The sequence below is a fragment of the Zalophus californianus genome, chromosome 1 (assembly GCF_009762305.2).
Source record: "Zalophus californianus isolate mZalCal1 chromosome 1, mZalCal1.pri.v2, whole genome shotgun sequence".
NCBI classification, from domain to species: domain Eukaryota; kingdom Metazoa; phylum Chordata; class Mammalia; order Carnivora; family Otariidae; genus Zalophus; species Zalophus californianus.
In genome coordinates, this window is record NC_045595.1 from 176,942,913 (window position 1) to 176,964,631 (window position 21,719).

The 21,719-nt window shown below is 37.0% G+C and overlaps 1 protein-coding gene across 5 annotated transcripts in view; it reads left to right on the forward strand.

Moving 5' to 3' along the window:
* The window catches only part of VGLL3 (vestigial like family member 3), a 54,676-nt gene extending 40,760 nt beyond the window's left edge, over positions 1–13,916 (forward strand). For 4 of the 5 annotated variants that reach the window (XM_027584035.2, XM_027584036.2, XM_027584039.2 and 1 more), the window contains exon 4: positions 1,280–7,459. In XM_027584035.2, coding sequence (XP_027439836.1) covers positions 1,280–1,323 — 44 coding nt within the window. In that variant the 3' untranslated portion in view covers positions 1,324–7,459. Of the gene's footprint in view, positions 1–1,279; positions 7,460–12,705 lie in introns of those variants that run through there. The other variant, XM_027584037.2, reaches the window with a different exon arrangement.
* The last annotated feature ends 7,803 nt before the right edge of the window (positions 13,917–21,719 follow it).

The window sequence follows — 21,719 nt, forward strand, 5'->3', positions numbered from 1 at the left end:
TAATGACTGACTAATTGTGTCTGTTTTGTAATGACGTCCATTGTTTTTAAAATTCTTTGACAAGTTGGAGGGACAAGAAATGAAATCACTGCAGCTGTTTTAGTAAAAATTATAATTTAAAACCCTACTGGCTCATTTAACCATTCCATTTCTGACATGCAGCCCAGACTTACAACAGTTTCAGATCAAGGATCAAGAAAACATCCTGTGATCTGAGCACCCGCACAGCGGCAATCACGCTGCCTTTCTACCCACTCATGCAGTAGCCTTCCTTCATGTTTTGGTGTTTGGTTTTAATCATTACCTTGTCTTTCTTCTTCCAAACGATTATGCCAAAAATAGAGGAAACTGAGGTAAGTGACTTCAAGTGGGGATAAGCTGAAGGTGCTATGCTAATTGTCCTCATCAGAAATCAGTCAACTGACTGTATTGGAACCAAATCAGAGTCATATTTTTCTGTTTCCTGTTTGATAAACTTCTTGATCACTTTAGTTTTGAGTTGGAACTCATACATGTTCACTTATTTTCCTTTGGTCACTATTTTTAAAGCCTTATCTGTAAATTTTATTTTCTTGCTATGAAGTATAGATTTTCATAAGCCATCTTAAATATTTTCTGGAGGAAGATGCGAAAAAATATGTACATTTATGAACGTAATATTTTGTGCTATTAGCTATGAACCGGCTATGTCTATCTTACTGACACTATCAGATCCAGTTTTTAAAACGTGTCTAATTGCTCACCGTATTGGATAGCAATACCACTATGGACTACATTTCAAAATAGCACCAGAAATTTACTCACTCTTTTAGTTCAAAAGTATCATTTTTATTGCGGAAAAGTATTAACTGAAGTGCCCCAAAGATCGGTTAACTTGTTTTCTCCAAATATCAGCTCCTTTTGGAATTAGAACTAAAAAGGTTCTGTATCTATTATTTTATTTTATTTATTATCACTCATACTCCAAGAAAATAAAAACTGCAGTAAGGAATTTCTACTGTACCAAAGAAGAAGAAGAAGAAGAAGAAGAAGAATTTCTACTGTACAAGTAGCACTGTGCTAGTCTAGCGTTTCTGTCAACTGCTGTGTTGGTTGGCTTTTTGAAAACTGTGAGCTCAAGCATGGAATTTTTTTAGAGATCAGGTCATCCTTAGGCCGTACCCCACCGTGGCCTAGATTGTCTTTTTGGCTTCTATATCCAATGCCTTGTAGATTATGCCCACTTTCGAATGCTTCCTGTATTAAAGCTTTTCGTTTTTCTCACTGTCACCTTTCCCAGGTCTACAGCATCAAGACAAGAGCAAGGAATCACCATGGTACTGAAACACAGTATTAGCAAGTCAGGTTGGAGTGTGACTCCGTGGGCCCACTGGGAAAGATGCTGCCAGGATTTTCCATTCTGCAGTGGGACACAATAGACATGCAAGGAGAAGAGGAAGTATCAGCCAGCTGACTTTGGTTGGGAGCCTTTTCTTGAGAAAGCCCAGTGGGTCCTAGACGTTGAAGAAAAGCATTTTTGTTTGTTTTTTCCCCATCTGAGCCTTTGCCAACTGTGCAACTCTCTTTTTTTGTCTTGCTTTTATGGATACATGGTTTAATTTTTGTTTCCTTTTGATTTTTCCCCCCTTTTTGAACCAACCACCTTGTCAGGAAAAGATGAACCACAAATGAAAATGCTCATTCTTTCAGGAATACAATTTTGTAGCTCTATGTGTCTCTATTTTTGTAGAAATACAGAAAGTTTGATTTAGCATTGATGGGCTATTTTTGAGGGATGTATTTTTTTTAATATTGTAAAAATTGTTAAGTTCTGTTTAAAGAACTTGCTCTCAGAGAAGCACTGGCAAAAATGTTGAAAAGGCTTGTCTTTCAGATGTCTGTGATATCCTCTGTGCTTTCTAGGTTACCTCAAGTGTTTGATAGTTTCTCCTTTTTTACAAAAGTAGCACCATAGCCAAGCCAATATAGTATTGTTTTACATTAAATCTCGGTGAAGATTTAATTCCATGCTAGCTCACCTAGCTTTGAGTTATATGCATAGCTTGAAAAGGAAGTTTTTTAATGACCACACTAAAGAAAGGATATTTCATTACTTCGATTTGTCCCAAAGAGTACTTGGAGGTTGACTAAGTTTTGCAGAAACTTTCAATCAGAGGGAGAGTTTGCCTAGCGTATGTAGTTGTCTTTCTAGCCCATCCAACTTTGACAAATGGAACCAGTTTATATCCAACTACTGGAAAAAAAAAGTGCATTTACCCATGCTACCTTTGATTGCCAGTGGCTTAGTTTCCTTGTTTCTAATTATGCAATCATGGCAATTTTTAAGGTCATATTTTAAGTGGATCGTTTTTTTTCCGAGAGATGGTTTGAAGGGATAATATCTGGGAAGGTACTAGACGTGTCACAAAGCCTTTAATTCAATGGCTATTTCTAATAATGTTACTCATCATTGTAAATTGAAAAATAATATATTATATATGTAATATTTCAAACATGGGGTTTTCAAGACTTTCTTGGTTGTTTAAATCTGGTCCTAGCTGATTGAACTCTTTTAAGAAAACTTTTTAGAGCAAAATGAAATTTAAATTGGAATTTTTGCCACAATTACTTAAATTGGGGTAATAGATTGACTATTTATTCTTTGAAATTTATCCTTGAATACTCAGGATTCAACTTGGCATGGCCCTCAGGATCTAAATAAGGTGAAGTTGGAATTATCATTAAGACCTTGTTAGGAAAAGATTACGGTTATGAAAGTAGCAGTTAATATCTTAAGGATTTTTGATGCAAAGTCCATTCTCATATAGCTGCTTCCAGAGATGGGTCACATTAAAAAGTTAGTGTTATATAGAAATTTTTGTTTGGTAAAAGTTTCTCAAATGTGCCCCCTCCTGGTCTTCACCCATATGAAATAGAGTGTTTCATGAAATACCACTTTCCATTTTAAACTGTGTATATCTTATGCATAAACATTTTAGCTATAAGAACAGCATAACCTCTGCTCAGCTAGGCAGGGTTCTTACAGATAATTTAAAATAGTTCTCTTATCTCTCTTTTTTGCATTAGTTTTCTTTCCTGGTGCCTCTGGTGAGTTATAAATCTATTATACACTCTCTTGTATTCTTATCATAAGTTGCTTCTTCTTAACCAGACTCTCCTTAACGCAATATGCATATTTTTACCTAATGTGAGGTCAAAACCTAAGGAATTTTCTACTTACAAATGATATGAACTTAGATTTCTAGGGAGTGGCTTGGTTAAATTATCTATATTTTGATCTATAATTTGACTTGTTACGGTTGTATGTACTTTGCCCAATCTGTGGAGCATGAAGTTAAATGACTCTATAAAATTGGTTTCCTCTTGTGTCCTCCTGAGTTTTCAAAGACAAGTATTCGGCAGTTCCCATGGGATGACTCACTGGGGATTATTTATTTTCCTCCTGTTCCCTTGGAACCTATTAACTTCCTTTGCAGTTTCTCTTAGAACAACGTTGTACTCCAACTCATTCAGATCATTCAATTGGATTTTCCCAATTAAGGGAGAAGAAAAGAATTCACTCTCTGCTCCTCTCCTTATTCTCCACTGAATTGAATTCAAGGAGAGAGAGACAACTGAATAGCTACACCCTGAATTTGGACTGTGTTCTGTGCCACTCCTGGTAACTATATATGAAAGGTTCCTTGGCTCTGGGGCCCAAGAAAAGCTGGGGGCCTGAATTCTGCTGTATCCAGGAAAGATTTGTAAGTGAGGTCTCCTGTTGAGAAAAGGCATTGTTGACATACTACAAGGGTTAGATCCTTGCACAGACAAGGAATGGATCAAAGTCTAAGTAAAAAGAGAGTACATGTCTCTATAATTGTCTGGCATCCCCTTGGTTTTGTTTTGTTTTGTTGTGTTTTTTGCCTGGTATCCCCTTGTTATGATCATATTACCTTCACCACCAGAAGTTATAAAAGAGGATGAGTTGTAATTTAGCATGATATTCTGAATTTATTTTAAGTTGAAAATGCTATCACTCTCTGGGTCTGCTCTTCTCACATCAAAATGATGCTATTGAACTTAGAGGCTTCTAACCTGCTTTACAGAGGCCTACCAACTTCCTCCCGCATTCATTTGGAACCATTCCACCTTTGACTATTTTAAAAATTAGACTTCCTTCAAGGTTTCTAATGAGCTAGACCCTATTAAATCATCTCATTTATTTGACATTTAATCTAGGCTTCGACCACTGAACTAACATGAGTTAAGGAACAACATAATAGTGATAAGTAAGATCTCAACAGGCTATTTTGTCTCTCACTGTTTATTTGAAAAGAACCTCTAAATATTTTAAAAAACAATGTTTCTTCTTAAGAAGGTTAACTGTCCCCTCCTAAGTTTCATCTGTATTTTTTTTTCTTTCTCTGTCCTCTTAAAATTATTTACATTATTATTTTAAGCAAAAATGGCCAGGGTTGCTCTACATTTTGCAAATGAGAACCAGTGGGTTGCAAATAATTTAAGGAATTAATTCTTTTAACTTTATAAAAACTTAAAAAAAAAACACAAATTCTAGGCACTGGCATAAAACATGCCCTTGAAGAGCTCATTATTTATTTTGCAAATCATATTTCCTATTCCTATTCTAGGACCTGCAGAATAGGGTAGGATCTATCTAGTTTTTGCATTTGCTATCTAGTTTAATGTTCTATTTGTCATTTAAAGTTGCAGTCAGAAACTATATTTCAAGAAACTAAATTCTGTTTCTTACTGAGTGTCCCTTTGTTACATAATATTTGCCAAATTAAGTCAATGGGGCAGTGGCGTTAAGTGGTGGAAAAGGAAAGTTTATATATCGGAGTGTTGACTGAGGGATGAATAGAGAAGCAGAATGAATTAATGGAAAAGAGTATTGACTTGTGCATTAGGTCATTGTCTGAATTCTGGCTTGGCCACAATTAGATATGTGTGATTTGAGGTTTATTTATCTTATGAGTAAAACGAGATAATAGTACCTAACCGGCAGGCTGTGAAGTGTGGAAATCGTATCTATCTATCTATCATCAATCATATCTGTCGCATAGTAGATGTTCAATAAATAAGAGGTACCGCTGTCAATTAAGTAAGTAGGTCATAAAATTGAGCTCCAGATGTCCCTTATTTAAACTTTCCATATCCATTTTTGCAGCAATCAAATAGATATATGACTGCTTTTTCATAACAAATTGTTGCAAGAGAATCTTGTCCACTATTTGTTGAAGACAAAATGTAAATTTCTTAATTATATCTGTTACTTTAGTGTGTCATTTATGAGGGAAAATAAATTAACCTTTTAGTGGTATGTAGGTCCAACTGTGAGTTTTCTTACATTTCCAAAATTTTCTTCACCCACGATCCTATGTATTATTTTCTCCCAAATTAAGGCAACATCTTTACTAAATCACCAAAGTTTATATTTTTTCAGTTCTATTTTGGGCTTCCTTAGCACCTGGAATAAAAATCTCTCTTTTGAAGTTATTCATTTTATTTTACTTGCCTTGAGGAAAAATTGCAAAATATGGTGGAAAAAAAATCGTTTGCATGAAAAGGGGAGGGAAAAAAATCCCTTTACAATCTCAGCAGATTTACTCTGCTTGAGAAAAAAAGAAACAATTTTATTGGAAGCAGATGTTGACGCTGTGTCAGTTATTGAAGATGGAAAGAGTTCACTTGAACCATTGCAGTTACAAAGGAGTATTGATGGCAGTTAGAATCCCTGTGATTGATCACCTTCATAGCAGACATAAGGACAGCAGAAAAGCAGAAACTGTATGAGACCAAGACTGAAATCAGCCTGCTGATTTTCATGTACAGGATCTTTAGGACCCAGTTTCAATTCGTTTTGTGTTTTCTTCCTCCAGGGTAAAAGACACATCTTTCAGAAAGTTTAAGGCTTTTTGAGAAATTAAAATTTATTCTGCAAAAACAGGGCCTAAGAGCTCTTTAACTCTTTTGTTGAAGTATTAAAACTCTTATTAAAGTCATTTTAGAAAAATCAGGTTATACTTTTAGTTTATAAATGTATGTGGAAGACAAATAGATAAACTACACAAAAGTGGATAATTGAAGTTTGGGGTATGGTGGGCTCTGCAGGGAAACCTCAGTTTCAAGAGCTTTAAAATGTTAATTACCTTGGTAACTTGGTCATGGACATTGGGCACAGAACAGACTTTCAGAATTTTTCAGCAGGCTTTTTTCTTTTAGTGCTCTCTGGGAATTTCATCCTATACACTTTTCCAAAATATAGAAATAGCCATTATTATTAAAATATCTTGATTTTCTTATTTCCTTTATTGTCCATTATGCTTTTTTTGTTTGTTTGAAAAATATTTGTATAGTTTCAAATAATTAATCAAACTAGTGTTCACTTGAAATTGCAAATTAATTAGATCCAATAAATTTATCTGAATCTCCTTTTAAAGAAATACTAATTGAATTAAGTGTAATTTACCAATTCCATTATATAAGTAAACGATACCTTCCAGAAAAGGTCAGGTTCCTGTCAATTAGCTTCCTTTTTAACAATTTCTGGACTACTAAATTTTGACATAAGAATAACTCCTTTAGAATATAAGATTCTTTAGGGGTTTCTTTGGTGTATGCATAAGATGTGAACTTTTCTAATGATATCTCTTTATACTAATAAAGATGTACATTTTTTTATGCTGTGGCTAGGGCAAAAAATAATGATTATTTACACACATGATTTAATTTCTTAGGATATTTACAATCTTGGATATTATATATGATTTAAAAAGACTATTCCATACATTTTTCTGGATATACAGTATAGGGAAGTGTTTTCATGTGAATTCTTTGTACCATTTTAAAGTGCATATATTGAAAGGGAAAACATGGATTAATTTGTTTTTATCATATAAATCTAGGTAAGGTGAAATACTTTTATAAAACATAGTGTGGAAGACTTTATATTTGTCACTTGATTAGGTAAACTGAAAACTATTAATAGAAATATTATCCTACAACATTGAAATACAATAAAATTCCAGACTTACTAGTTTTATGAGCAATTTTATGCTATCTTAATTTTACATTTCCAGAGACAAATTAATTAATCTTGCCTATGTTGTCAGTCTTAATTTACGAAATTCATAAAACTTTTGGCTTTACAAGCTAAATATAAAATCTTAATTTTTTTTCTGTTTTTCTTGGGGTTCGGGAGAGAGACATTTTCATATTTCTGTTCACTCTTCAAATACAGGTCGCATAACTATGTGTCAGTGATAAAAGATGGTGGAGGACTTTGTAGTACAAACAATGTTATCTTCAATTTGTTCAATAAATAATTTAATGTGAATTTAATGTTTATATTTTTAATGTAGCATTTTGGTTTGGTCTGCATTTCTTGACAATTAGCTAAAGCTCTGTTTTCTTCTTATCCAATTAAGCAATTTATAAATATCTTTGGAAATTAAAACATCTTAGTGTTTTGTTTGTTTGTTTGTTTTTATGAGGTTAATTTCTAAGGCCAAGGAATTTAGTTGTTACAGTGAGGAGTGGGTTATAAAACAAGTGTTTATAATGGAAGAGCAAGTGAAATAGGCTCTGTTAATTATATAACAGCAGGAAGCTTGAGAATGAATTTTTTAGTACAATGCTTCTAAAATTATCATCTGACTCTTTATGAGAAGTGCATTTTGTTGCTTTGTTTTTACACTTGTTGAATACAGAACTTGCTATAACTATTATGGAAAAAAAAAACAACAACAGAGAAACCCTTTCCTAACAATTCACTGAAGAACTGCACCTGGAAAGGAAAATTTCAAAACCTTCTATTTTTGAAGGAAGCTAGAGTTTTCCTACAATGGACTCTACTTTCTTCTTAAATGAATCATTTAGAAGTGCTAAAGTCTAGAAATAAGTGTTTAAATCAGTAGGCCTTCCAACATATCAGGTGAAATAATTTGGCATTCTTAACTGTTTGCTATATTTAAACTAGACTAGTGTTACGACTTTTCTATGGCTGCTGTAAAAATTACCACAAACTTAATGGCTTCAAACAACACAAATGTATTATCTTAACCACCCTGTAGGTCAGACATTCGGCACTGCTCTCAGGCTACAATCAAAGTGTCAGCTGCATTCCTTCTGGATGCTCTAAGGGAGAATCTCTTTCCTTCCTGTTGCAAGCATCTAGAGTCCTTGACTAATGGCCTCCTTCCTCTATCTTCTAAGCCATTTAGCCACTGGTCAAGTCTTTCTCACATAGCATGACTCTGACCCTCTCTTTTGCGCCTCTCTCACATGTTTAAAGACCTTTGTAATTACATTGAGCCTGCTGCATAGTCTCCTCATCTCAAGGTTCTTAATTTAATTACATCTGCAAAATACTTCAACGTAAGGTAACATATTCACAGGTTCTAGAGATTAGAATGTGAGTATTTTTTTGAGGGGGGCATTATTCTACCACCACGATTAGTAGATTTCAACCTATTCTTTCATAAGCCCTGTAACCTGGGAGTATTTAATGTAGCAAGGCTTATTGCATGTTTACAATGGTCATTTGTGGAGGACTCATCTTCCTTCACTTAAATAATTGCATACGAAGGGAATTTCTGTTGTTATTTCAAACATTTCACGTGGTTATTATAGTGCCTTGGAATCTAAAGGGCTATGTAGTATTTATGTCAGACAAGCACTCGGGGGTGGAGAGCAGGACATCTGGTGCAGATTCTTCCTAGCTGAAGTGTGTTTTCTCTGGGGCTAATCAACTACCATTTAATTGTTTTGCTTCCTTTTTTGGGAACGTATGATGATCCTGAGATGTCCTAAGTCTCCAAGAATCTCATTTGACCTGCTGATACACATGTGACAAAATATCTATATATGACCACATTGACATGGTAAAGCTTTTACGTTTTTGTCCAAATTGAATCATTACATCTGTTATCAGTTAAGCAGAGGAATGACTATGATGGAAAGCAAACATGTTTAGATGCATTTAATGTGTAAAGTAGGTACCTATACTTTGGAATGCTGTTGATCAATAAATGAGCTAGACTGTCTTCAAAACAACACTCAAGTACAACTGTTTTACTTTCCACACCAAGTTTGGCTGTGGCTGAATGAAGAACACCAGCATTGATCTTTGCTTTGCACTTGTAAAAGAGACTATTTGCAGGGAGCCAAATATAGCAACAGAGGATTTATTATCTTGCCAAAAAATACAAAATCTGTTCCCCTTTAAACACGACACTCTATCCTTTTCTTGTGGATCTTGCTAAAAGGAAAATATAGCTTTAAACTACCCCATTCCTTCTGCTGGAAGTTCCCTAATTTTTTTCAAATGGGTTATGTGTGGTTTTGTGTTCTATATTTCCTAAAGAAAATGGCTATATGAGAAATCCAGCCAGTATTAAGCATTCTTATTACCAAAACAAACAAACAAACCCAAAAAACAAAACATTTCTAAATCAGAGGTAAGAGTCAATAGCAATTAAGAAAATCACACTTTGGTGGCTTCAAGACTGAGTACTGCTGTGTGATGTTCTGTGTTTCATTTTGTATTGAACCAAAAAAAATCATTTAAAAAAATTGTCTTCAACCAACCAGGTGCTTTCTTTGCCTTAGAACATGGGTGTTTTGTTCTGAATGTGGTCTGATGAGTCGATGGACTAGTCTAGATTATAAAGCTGGTAATGACAGTTAACTCTTCTGCTTGGTTTTTGATGTATATACAGAATTTTGAAAACAGTTTTGCAAACATCAACCAAGAAAATAAGCTTTCCAGTGACAGCTTTACCAGACATCTTCGTGTGGGATTTTAAAACAAACACAAGGCTGTTTGGAAATACTTGGTATATGTAAATATGCAAAATATGCCGACCAGTGCTAACAGCTGTAGGGTGTACTCCCTCATCCTGGAGCAGAATATTTTGGTGGCAGTGGTGGTTGTTTTTCCATCTTTGCTTCTCATCTCCCTCACCACCACCCCCTTGCCGTCTCCACCCACCCACCCATCTACAGACAAAAGCACATTTTTAACACCCTTCCCCCCCATTTCCATGCTGTTTCCAAGAGAATCATTTCAACAGATTCCCCCTGGAAAAGGTGGGTGGTGCCTTGAAGGACTGTTTGAATTACACGATGTCATAAAGGCTGAGCTTCTAGAACTTGCTTGCACTTGCTCTGACACCAGCCTCGCACACAGCCCAGACACTCCGCAGGCCAGATTCCATTAAGGCTTGTCATTGCAAGGGGAGGGAACGTCTGGTTGAACGTGGCCTTCCTGCTATGATGTTCCCAAAGAACACAGAGTAATCATTTTAAATGTGTGCTATCAGGTTCTGTAACATCAAGGCACTCATTCATTTATAAAAAAAATAAATAAATAAGCATATGCCTTTCTGCCTACAGCCTAAAAGAGGAAGGGAGGACCCAAGGGAAGTTAAAAATGAAAGCCTCTTCTTACGGCATTTTGACAGGTTTGGAGACGATCGGTTGGCAAATGTGAAGTGCGAAATCCTGAGTCCTAGGACCAGATCCACTCATAATTTGTTGATATCATTTAGTCAGTGTCCTTATCGGTAGCATAAAGATCAGATGAAATAAATGTAAGCTTTTTTGAGAAAACTAAAAGTACTGTACAGATACAAAGAGAGGGAACTGGTATTTATTAAAACTCCTATATATCATGAGCATTGCATGAGTGTATATTAAGGAATTCTCACAAATAGCAATATGTAGACAGCATTATTTGTGAGGCAGTTAGCAATATAGAGACCATGAGGATTTCATTTTTAGTGATGCTACTTAGAAGCTGGATGTCCTTGGACAATTTCCTCAGCCTCTTTAAGTCTCAATGTGTTCACCTGTCAAATGAAGATATTAAAAGAAACTACTCCAAACAATTGTTACAGGAATTAAATAACGTATATAAAGTATTTAGTTTATTACTTAGTAATCATTACCACTAAATAAATACCATGGTTTCTCTTCTTATTAACCTTATTTTTTAGTAATTTAGGAAATCAGTTAAGCCCTTGCCCAAGGGCACCTGACTACCAGTGACAGAGCTGGATTCAAACCCAGATTTAACCAAAAAAAGAATCAGACCACCACATTACCCTCTAAAGTTTTTGCCATTGTCAAATCTGAAGGTATTTGCTGTGAGCATATTTTAATAATTTCCTAGCCAAGTGGAATAATTCCCATTTTCTTCTTCCTCCAAATCCTATGAAAATGGAGCAGTAGAAATCTCTCTGCTCCTGGATCCCCAGAACTTAATGTGAGTGTGTGTGTGTGTAACATATTTTTTTTCTATTGTTTTTCTACAGAGTCATCTATATTATGCTAATAACATTCATACAAGCAAAATGAAGTAATGATTCCAATCCCTGAGAACCATAGTCTTGAAATCATATGGATGTTAAATTCTTTAGCCTAGACAGTTGACAGTGGATATAGTGTCTGTATGGACCATTTGAGATAAGCCAAACCACCTTCTTATTAGGGAGTAGCCATTCATAAAAACAAGTCTTTAAAAAAGCCAGCTTTTTCAAGGAAATATTTTTAAAGATGCAACCACTGCTTCTTGCTCTCTGCTATATGTCTGGGCCTGCGAAGCTTCTGAACTTGTCTATTTCCTAGCCCCATTATGATGTCCTTAGACTTATCAATAGAATTCAACTGCTTTGATGTTGATCTTTTCATTGTGCTTCCCAGAAGTTTTTACCTGTTTTTACTTCTTTGGTTGCTCATAATAGGGTCTTTCCTGCCCCAGCCCTGCTGGATTCTAGCTCCTGGAGTGAGCCAGGATCTGGCTATCCTGAAGGCAGAAAGGATTAACTTTGGCAAGTTGATCACCCAAGGGCTGATCTAGGATCTGAAACCCATAAAAGTTGTGCAGAGGGGAGCTCTTTCAGAAGATACAAAAGTATACTAAATTATGAAAGTAAGAATTTAAAGTACGTATGAGAAATCACAACAAATTTTGGAAAGTTGTTGAATACTATGAACACAAAATTCAGAAAAATACAAATTGGTCTTCACTACCTGCTTAAGCTATATGTATAACATAACATACTACTCTTCCAACAACTAACACATTTATCTTTGTTTTATCTTTAGTGCATTTCAAACATGTTTCTTTTTTTTCTCAGATTTGGTGGTAGAACAGGTAGGTTCTGTTCATAGAGTAATATGTTCTCAGCCCCTCTTGAAACAACGTAGTGAGGGGTTGCGGTATTCCTAGGCACCATTTGTTCACTAGGACATGATTACTTAATTATATCTGGAGGTGTTTGAGAATTATATCTGGAGGTGTTGGAATATAAATATATCTGGCTAAATCCAAATCCAAACTGTATGTATCTGGTAGATAGCTTGATCCTTACCACCTCATAAAGGAAAGTGTGGTGCAGGGGAGATCTGAATGAAAAAGAGAGTGTTTTTATATGATTGTAGTTAAAATAGCTTATCTTATAAAATTTGCAAAAATGTATGTCAAGATGAATGCTAGGATTCATCTCAGAGCTTTGGAAGATGGCCTGTGCAAATAAGGGGCCCAGAAGCTTTATCCTCATTAGCTTAGGGCAAATCATGCCTCTTAACCATGTCTCCCATGGTAAAAAAAAAAAAAAAAAAAAAAAAAAGAAGTCCTACTTACAAGAACATTGATATGTGGCTTCACAGTTTTAATTTTCTGGTTCCTGTCTGTTACAGTACATTAACCTACAAATCCAAAGATGATAAGAGTTCCATGCTGAATAACCAAGATTAAAAAAGGCTTCAGTTTGAGAGAGGGAGACAGAAGAAAAAGCTGAAATTTTTTGGAATGAATTCAACATAGACAAAAGGAGAAAATAGTTTGTGAGATGGCTGAACTGAAGAATTTATGTGCAAATAACCTGAAGCTGAGAACAGTAAGGAATGAGTTACCTCCTGGAAAAAGCAGTCTTCTTTTTCTTAAGGATAAAAAAGACTATATGATGCTTGCAACTACTCATGACCATGAGCCAGAACTATATAATATGTTAAAAAAAATGAAGTCTTACTGTATATTGAAGCAAAGAATGCTTTCTTAGATTATCTGAAAAGAAATGGATTTCTGACCTAGTTCTGTCATTAACAACCCATGTGCTTCTAGAAAAAACACTAAATGTCCTTGGTGTGTGTTCTCGTCTGTAAAATAATAACATTAAAATTAGACAATCTTTAAGGCTTCTAGTTCTAAAAGTTCTGTGATTCTACATGTATTTTCTTTAAACAAAATATGTTAACCTACTTAGACATCAGAATTAAAATTTTCCTGGAGCTAAAATACTTTGGAGAGAATAACCTAAATGTAAAAGATTATTTGACAACTTCTTCAGATGTCAATGTAAGTCTGAGCTATTAAAAAATTCAATCATGACAATGTTGTACAGAGTGGAACAAAGAAAAATTCCAAAGAATCTCTTTGTAACAAATGCCATTGGTATTTATATAATCGGAAGTTAAAAAAAAAAAAAGCAAGAGAGAGACACAAGTCCCTTAAAAATTAGACCTTCTGGAATTTGTATTTCTAACAGTTTATCCCTCAAGGAGTCAATATTCAAACCTGTGTATAATTTAGACTTTTTTGCTCATCCCATGTGTTCCACGTGCTGGTTTGAATTAGTCAGTTGTGGAAAATAGAAATGTACAAATCAAAAAAAATTTGCTTACAGCATTCTTATTACTAATTATGTCCAACACAGTAGACAAAGTTACAGACATATATCATTAAAGAAATAACAAGTTATCTAGCCTTACCTCCTACTCACTTAGCCCTGACTGGTTTAAAAAACAAACTTGTAATGTGTCCAGCTTAATTTTAACAAACTGTGTTGGCTTCTGTGATTTCCACTGGAAAACTAATCATTGAATACATTTCAATATCAATAAACATTTGTTGACTGAATCTCCTTGTGTCTAAATTTCATGTAATTACCTACAGCCATTCACACTTCATCAGGAAGAACAATTTATCACCATAATCTGAAATCATTTACCATCTCCTCATGATGCCATATCTCATGTTATGATAAAATGAGTTACATGGACACAGTCCTTGTGCCCTAAGAATATTTTCAACCGCCTTGATCTAGAAGTAGCATTTGTTTGGATCTCAATCACATTGTGTTCTACCAGTAATTTAATTATTTTGCCAAATTAATCTTATTTTATTTCCTTCATTTCTATAAGTAAATGTTTATCCTCAATTTCTTTCCCCTCATAAATATCCTAATGCATCGTTGGTCAGTTTTCACCCTCCTAATAGCTTTATTGTAGGTAGATTGCACACATGGAGCCTGATACACTCCTCACTGGACAGTGGTTTTTGCTCTGTGTGGACAGAGCCCTGAGTCTATTCTGAGGTGGTAGAACAGTTTCTCCTCTTGAGCAAAGCACTCAGTTCTAGAAAGGGCAACCACATTTGGTTTTTTGCATGTCTGTTTGCTCTCTTCCTAGACTTTCTGATGTTCCACTCAATATCACAGGAGTATTGACACCCAGCACTGGCCGGAGATTAAAGCATGGAACCAGGAGGTAGGGAGCAGCCAGCATATTTTGGTGCCCGCTGCCCTCTGTGCAATTCGGACAGCATCTCTGGCTGCAGCTATGTCTCCAGCGATGACTATGGCTCCTCTATGGCCTCAGCCCCTCCCACCCTCCCAGCTCCTGCCAGGTACCCTGGCCCCAGGCTCCCCTTAATATTGCTTTTCTTTTTTGCCTCTATACATGGGAGTGACTTCCTGATATTACTCTTCTCTGGTCTGCTTCACCATCTCCTTAGCTCTTCTATTACCATGTAACCATGTTCCTAAGTTCAATTTGCTATTTTAAGTACTCAGAGTGGTTTTTATTTGCCTAGTTGGAATGTGGCAGGAACACTTTTGCCTATAAGGAATGGTCCCAGGAAACAAATTTTCAAGAAAGGTTTGTGTCATAGAGTTTACATGTTAGAGCATGAGTATAGGAATGACCCCCATGCTGGCAGAAAGAGGGATTTTAGTAATCCATGGTATGCAGTGGCATCACAACCACCTGAAGTATCAGGAGTCTAAGAAATTAAGTCTGCTGAACTTGGCTGCTATGGCAGTGACAGTGGTTGCAAGTATTGCAGAGGTTAGTATTTGAGACTACACTGAAGACCTTCCAAAGGAATGTAAGGAAAGAAAGAAGGAAGAAGAAAGAAAGAAAGAGAGAAAGAAAGAAAGAAAGAAAAGAAAGAAAGAAAGAGAGAGAGAGAGAGAGAGAGAGAGAGAAAGAAAGAAAGAAAGAAAGAAAAAGAAAGAAAGAAAAAGAAAAGAAAGAAAGAAAGAAAGAAAAGAAAGAAAGAAAGAAAGAAAGAAAGAAAGAAAGAAAGAAAGAAAGAAAGAAAGAAAGAAAGAAAGAAAGAAAAAGAAAGAAAGAGAAAGAAACTAGGGACAATAACTCAAGGTTTTGAGCTATTAGATCAAAACACAAGTAGAAAACCAGAAAACTTCATGACATCTTTAAATGAATGTTTTTATTCAATATAGACACAAGGGGAAGCATGGCTGATGATCCGGACTAAAATCTTATGGTACAGTTTGGAGAATTATGAAGGAGAATGGTCAAATAACTTTGACAAATGTGTTCCATTAACCGTAGGGGATTTAGTGAGGAAGGAATGATTCCCTTAGATGTCAGCAGAAACATTTAGTTGTTCTCAGATGAAGCTGGAAATTCTAGACTCCCATAATTAAATAAATTCCATAACTGAATTCCAAAATTCATTTGCTACTTGAAACAACTCCCTTCTTCTTTCTGAGGATACTAGCCTTCTTGCATGATCTACCCATATCACACCTCATTGCCTCTAGACACAAAACGGAGTCAGATTCAATTAAGACCCAGGGGAGAATCGCTAGTTATCTTGGGGAAAGAGGGCCTACACATCACAAAGATTGAAAGAATTTGCTCATGTTTACCATTTGGAAACAGAAGCATGCACATGAGTGGATCTTGAGCATGTTAGACCAAGAAGATGGAATAGAAAGTTAGGTTGGCCAAATCTGTTGGATCCCGGATTGAATATACTAATTTTACTGGTGGGAAACGGCTGTAACAATTTGCTTGGTTGACTGACTAAGGCATGGATGCCACAAGGGCCTAGGTTTAATGAGGTCAAGATGCCAGAACTCCCCTGCCATTATTTAAAGGAAAGAATCCAACAGAATTACAAATCTGATGTTAGAAACATGCAACTTACTTTCTCTCCTTCTGACAATGTTGCCTAAAAGTTACAGAAAACACTCTTATCCCTGGGGCACTGAGAAATGTGTTATGAGAGAAATAGCAGAATCCTTGAAAACTTGGTGCTGGCTGTCATCCGTAGATTGGGGATGATGGTAGGAGTTGTCACCCTTGACATAGTCTACATGATTTTAATGGGAATTGTGGGATCCCATAGCAACAGAGGCCAGGTGGCAGTACTTAACCATCAGAGATAAGGACAGCTCAATTACCATAACTGGCTGTAAGGATGGACATCCATTCAAGAGTGTTTTAACCTCTAGGGATCTGGGGCATGGCTAAAAGATTACAGAGTCCCAGGAACAAAATAAATAATCATAAAATACAACTTGATCTATATTACGGGAAATTTGTGGAGTAGAAATCTTACGTGAGTCACTGCCTCAAGTCATGGCCTCTTACACAATTCTTCTACCCAAGCTAGTCTGTAAACCTGAACCCCTTGATTGAAGGAAAGACCAGGTCCCCCTTGAGAATGGCCTCGGGACACTGTCACATGAACAGACTTTAAACGTCTCTCTAAGTATCCCCTGATATGGTATATAGCTATTTTTCCTGTCACTCTGCACTAGAGAAAGGGAAAAATCCCAGACACTGACCCTGAGTTGACCTTAATCCCTGTGGACCTGAAATGCCACTATGGTTCACTGAAGCTTATAGAAGTTGGCTGGTGAATGGTTCTGGCCTCAGTCTCTCAAAGTGGGCCTATGGAATCCTTGGGCCCATCCTTTGGTTATTGTCCCAGGTCCGGATCACATAGTTGGCTAAAGTAGATGAAGAAAATGACAGAATCCCCTCAGTGGCCATTATGACAAGGAGGGCCAATGTTAGCTCCCGGAAGTGTCCGTCCATACTTAAACAGTAAACCAGAAGCAAAACCCTAACTCTGGAGGAACTATATATATCAGCTTTCTCTCCAAAGAACTAAAGGATGAAGGAATAGCAATTCCCAGGACCTCCACATTTAACTCGTCCACAAAAAGCAGGAGGGGCCTTGGAGCACAACTATAGACCGTCATAAACTTAATCAGGTGATAGCTCCAATCATAACTACTTTTCCAGGTGTGTATCCTGAGTACAAGAAATCAAAGCAGTCTTTGGAACTCAGTACACAATTATTGATCTGGCTGGCAAAGAGCTTTCATTCTTTTTCTTCTCCATAATAATTTGCAAGGATTAAGAGAATTTCACCTATCAGGGACATCAATATACTGAATATATACATATATGATATAAGGTATAGATACTACTATATCTTAGGGCTTTTTAATTTTCCTGGTTTCTGTGTATGATAAAGTCCTCAAGACCTTGATCAGGATATTCCTCAGCACATTCCACTATTCCATGACACTGACGCTGATTGAGTCTGGTAAGGAAAGAATAGCAAGAATAACCTAAAGATCTAGGAAATTATTTGTGTGTAGGGAGCAGGAAATAAAATCAATGAAAATCCTATCTTCTGCCTTGTCAGCAACATTTCTAAAAGCATGTGGGAAAATTCTCTCTAGGGTGAAAGGCAGGTTGCTGTAAATTGCACAGTGTATCTCTAAGAAGAAGAAATGCCTTTTGGGGAGCAAAATTTATTTTCATAAAAATGGATACGTATTTCACAAGTGGACTAAGCCTAGCTGTGCACCTTGCTTCTTCCTCCCACACCAACATCCATACAATGACGGCCTCACGGTCATGGTACCCCACAGCTCATGGCTTCTTTTTATTTATTTATTTATTTATTGAATTTATTTATTTGAGAGAGAGAGAGAGAGAGCATGAGGGACAAGCAGGCTTCCCGCCGAACAGGGATCCTGATGCGGTGCTCGATCCCAGGACCCTGAGATCATGACCTGAGCCAAAGGCAGCTGCTTAACCAACTGAGCCACCCAGGCGCCCCAGCTCACGACTTCTAACTGAGAAACCCATTTCACAGCCAGAAAACAGAGCAGTCCACATCCATCAAATGCACTTAACTCATGTACTGACTGATCTGGGAGGAGAGTGGAAGGGCTAAAGGTTCCATTTGGGGGTCACCTGGACAACATGCTCCAAGGTTGGTTTTGCTGTCACAAAGTTTCCTAAACTCGCTTTGAAACTGTAACTAATATGTGGTGCTATCTTTTCCACAATCTCAAGACTCTAGTGTGGGAACTGAGGGAAGTAGGAGTAATCCTCTCAGTAGTACACTTATAAACCTAAGAGACAAATCTAGATGGACCAGAGGCTCCTTTTTGCTCCCTTTTCGGTATCTTAGCAGAAGAGTTTGCTTGGTAGGAGTAAGAGCCTACAGAGAAACAGAGGGCTTTAATTTATGTATGCGTTCCGGGCATACAAGACTTTCTCAGGGTACTCACTATGTGGCCCTGAGTCATTTTTAATGCATCCTCTGTAGCATTGTACTTGGGCCCAGAGATAACTTGATATATTTCTCTTTTCTTAGTCTAGTTAGGTTTTTCCTATCTCTTCTTAGGCTCACCTATAAATGTGCAATGCATTGTGGACTTGAGATTCATTGGCTTTCTTGGCATGATCTCAGTTGCTCTTCCAGCCTTCTATCCTGGGAGGTCCCCTTTGGGGGAACAGTAATCAGGGTCCATCCAGGCCATCTCTACCTAAGCTGTGGAGTTCAGGAGAATATATGTATATCATATATGAGATATATATATATACATAATATATATATATATTCACACACACATATATAAATGCTTTTCTAATAGCAATCTACACATTCAATGCAATCCCCATCAAAATACCATCCACTTTTTTCAAAGAAATGGAACAAATAATCCTAAAATTTGTATGGAACCAGAAGAGACCCAGAATAGCCAGAGGAATACTGAAAAAGAAAAGCAAAGCTGGCGGCATCACAATTCCGGACTTCCAGCTCTATTACAAAGCTGTCATCATCAAGACAGTATGGTACTGGCACAAAAACAGACACATAGATCAATGGAACAGAATAGAGAGCCCAGAAATGGACCCTCAACTCTATGGTCAACTTATTTTTGACAAAGCAGGAAAGAATGTCCAATGGCAAAAAGACAGTCTCTTCAACAAATGGTGTTGGGAAAATTGGACAGCCACATGCAGAAGAATGAAACTGGACCATTTCCTTACACCACACACAAAAATAGACTCCAAATGGTTGAAAGACCTAAACGTGAGACAGGAGTCCATCCAAATCCTAAAGGAGAACACAGGTAGCAACCTTTTCGACCTTAGCCGCAGCAACTTCTTCCTAGAAACATCGCCAAAGGCACGGGAAGCCAGGGCAAAAATGAACTCTTGGGATTTCATCAAGATAAAAAGCTTTTGCACAGCAAAAGAAACAGTCCACAAAACCAAAAGACAACCGACAGAATGGGAGAAAATATTTGCAAATGACATATCAGATAAAGGGCTAATATCCAAAATCTATAAAGAACTTATCAAACTCAACGCCCAAAGAACAAATAATCCAATCAAGAAATGGGCAGAAGACATGAACAGACATTTCTCCAAAGAAGACATCCAAATGGCCAACAGGCACATGAAAAAGTGCTCAACATTGCTCGGCATCAGGGAAATCCAAATCAAAACCTCAATGAGATTCCACCTCACACCCGTCAGAATGGCTAAAATTAAGAAGTCAGGGAACGACAGATGTTGGCGGGGATGTGGAGAAAGGGGAACCCTCCTACACTGTTGGTGGGAATGCAAGCTGGTGCAACCCCTCTGGAAAACAGTATGGAGGTTCCTCAAACAGTTGAAATTAGAGCTACCATTCGATCCAGCAATTGCACTACTGGGTATTTACCCCAAAGATACAAATGTAGGGACCCGAAGGGGTACGTGCACCCCAATGTTTATAGCAGCAATGTCCACAATAGCCAAACTGTGGAAAGAGCCAAGATGTCCATCGACAGATGAATGGATAAAGAAGAAGTGGTATATATACACAATGGAATATTATGCAGCCATCAAAAGGATTGAGATCTTGCCATTTGCAACGACGTGGATAGAACTGGAGGGTGTTATGCTGAGTGAAATAAGTCAATCAGAGAAAGACATGTATCACATGACCTCACTGATATGAGGAATTCTTAATCTCAGGAAACAAAATGAGTATTACTGGAGTGGTTGGGGGTGGGAGGGATGGGGTGGTTGGGTGATAGACATTGGGGAGGGTATGTGCTACGGTGAGCGCTGTGAATTGTGCAAGACTGTTGAATCATAGATCTGTACTTCTGAAACAAATAACGCAACATATTTTAAGAAAAAAGAAAAAGAAGAAGATAACAGGAGAGGAAGAAAAGGGGAGTATGTCAGAGGGGGAGACGAACCATGAGAGATGATGGACTCTGAAAAACAAACTGAGGGTTCTAGAGGGGAGGGGGATGGGGGGATGGGTTAGCCTGGCGATGGGTATTGAGGAGGGCATGTTCTGCATGGAGCACTGGGTGTTATGAACAAACAATGAATCATGGAACACTGCATCAAAAACTAATGATGTAATATATGGTGATGAACATAACAATAAAAAAAATTAAAAAAAAATAAATAAACTCTCTATATACACTATAAGCACATGTGTTCCTCATGGTGCATATTTGCGACTCCTTTGCAACAGACAATTCACTTTGCAAGTTTTTGCTTTACCTTCCTGCAGATTTGAGTGCTGCTTTGCTGTGATCTCAGTCCCTAATGAAGGAACAGTTTTACCAGAGGATACGACAATTGTTTTACTAAACTGGGAGTGGAAACCAACACCTGGTTATTTTGAGCTCCTCATGGTACTGAACCAATGGGTATGGAGGAAGCTTATAAAACTAAGGGGGAAAACAGATTGCCAATAATTTGTGGTGAGAAGAAATATGTATGGAATTCAGGGGATTCTCAGGATATATCTTATTACTTCCATATTTCATCGTAAGATCAATGAAAGATAACATAAAACCTATAAAGGCAGGGCCCAGAAACTCAGATCCTTCAGAAATGTAGGTTTGATCACCCCAGTAGGTGATAAACCTGACCATCTGCGGTACGGGCTGAGGGCAAGAGTAACATAGTTATAAGGGTTAAATAACACAGCCCTCGAGCACCAAAGACACAGCACCTTTAGCGCTTGTTATGGGGGGTAGTCTGTAGAGTTACAGCAAATTCAGCTCTTTGTTGGTCCTTGAGCTCAGGTCCCAGGAGAGAAAAATGATTCAGACATGCGTTCATCTCAGAGGAGCTCAGAATCTGTAAAATAAGAAAGAATATTTAATTTTCTGCTTTCTTATCTGTCAGATTGAGAGGGGCAAAGTGGTCATTTTGGCTCAGGCCTTGAAGCAGCTGCGATTTTTGTACACCATGTAAGAGGTCTTAGTACTTTTATTACTACCATCCTGAAGGAATGGGCCCTGCATAGAAAGTTCACTTCTTCTCCTGATTTTCTAGATAATTAGCTATGT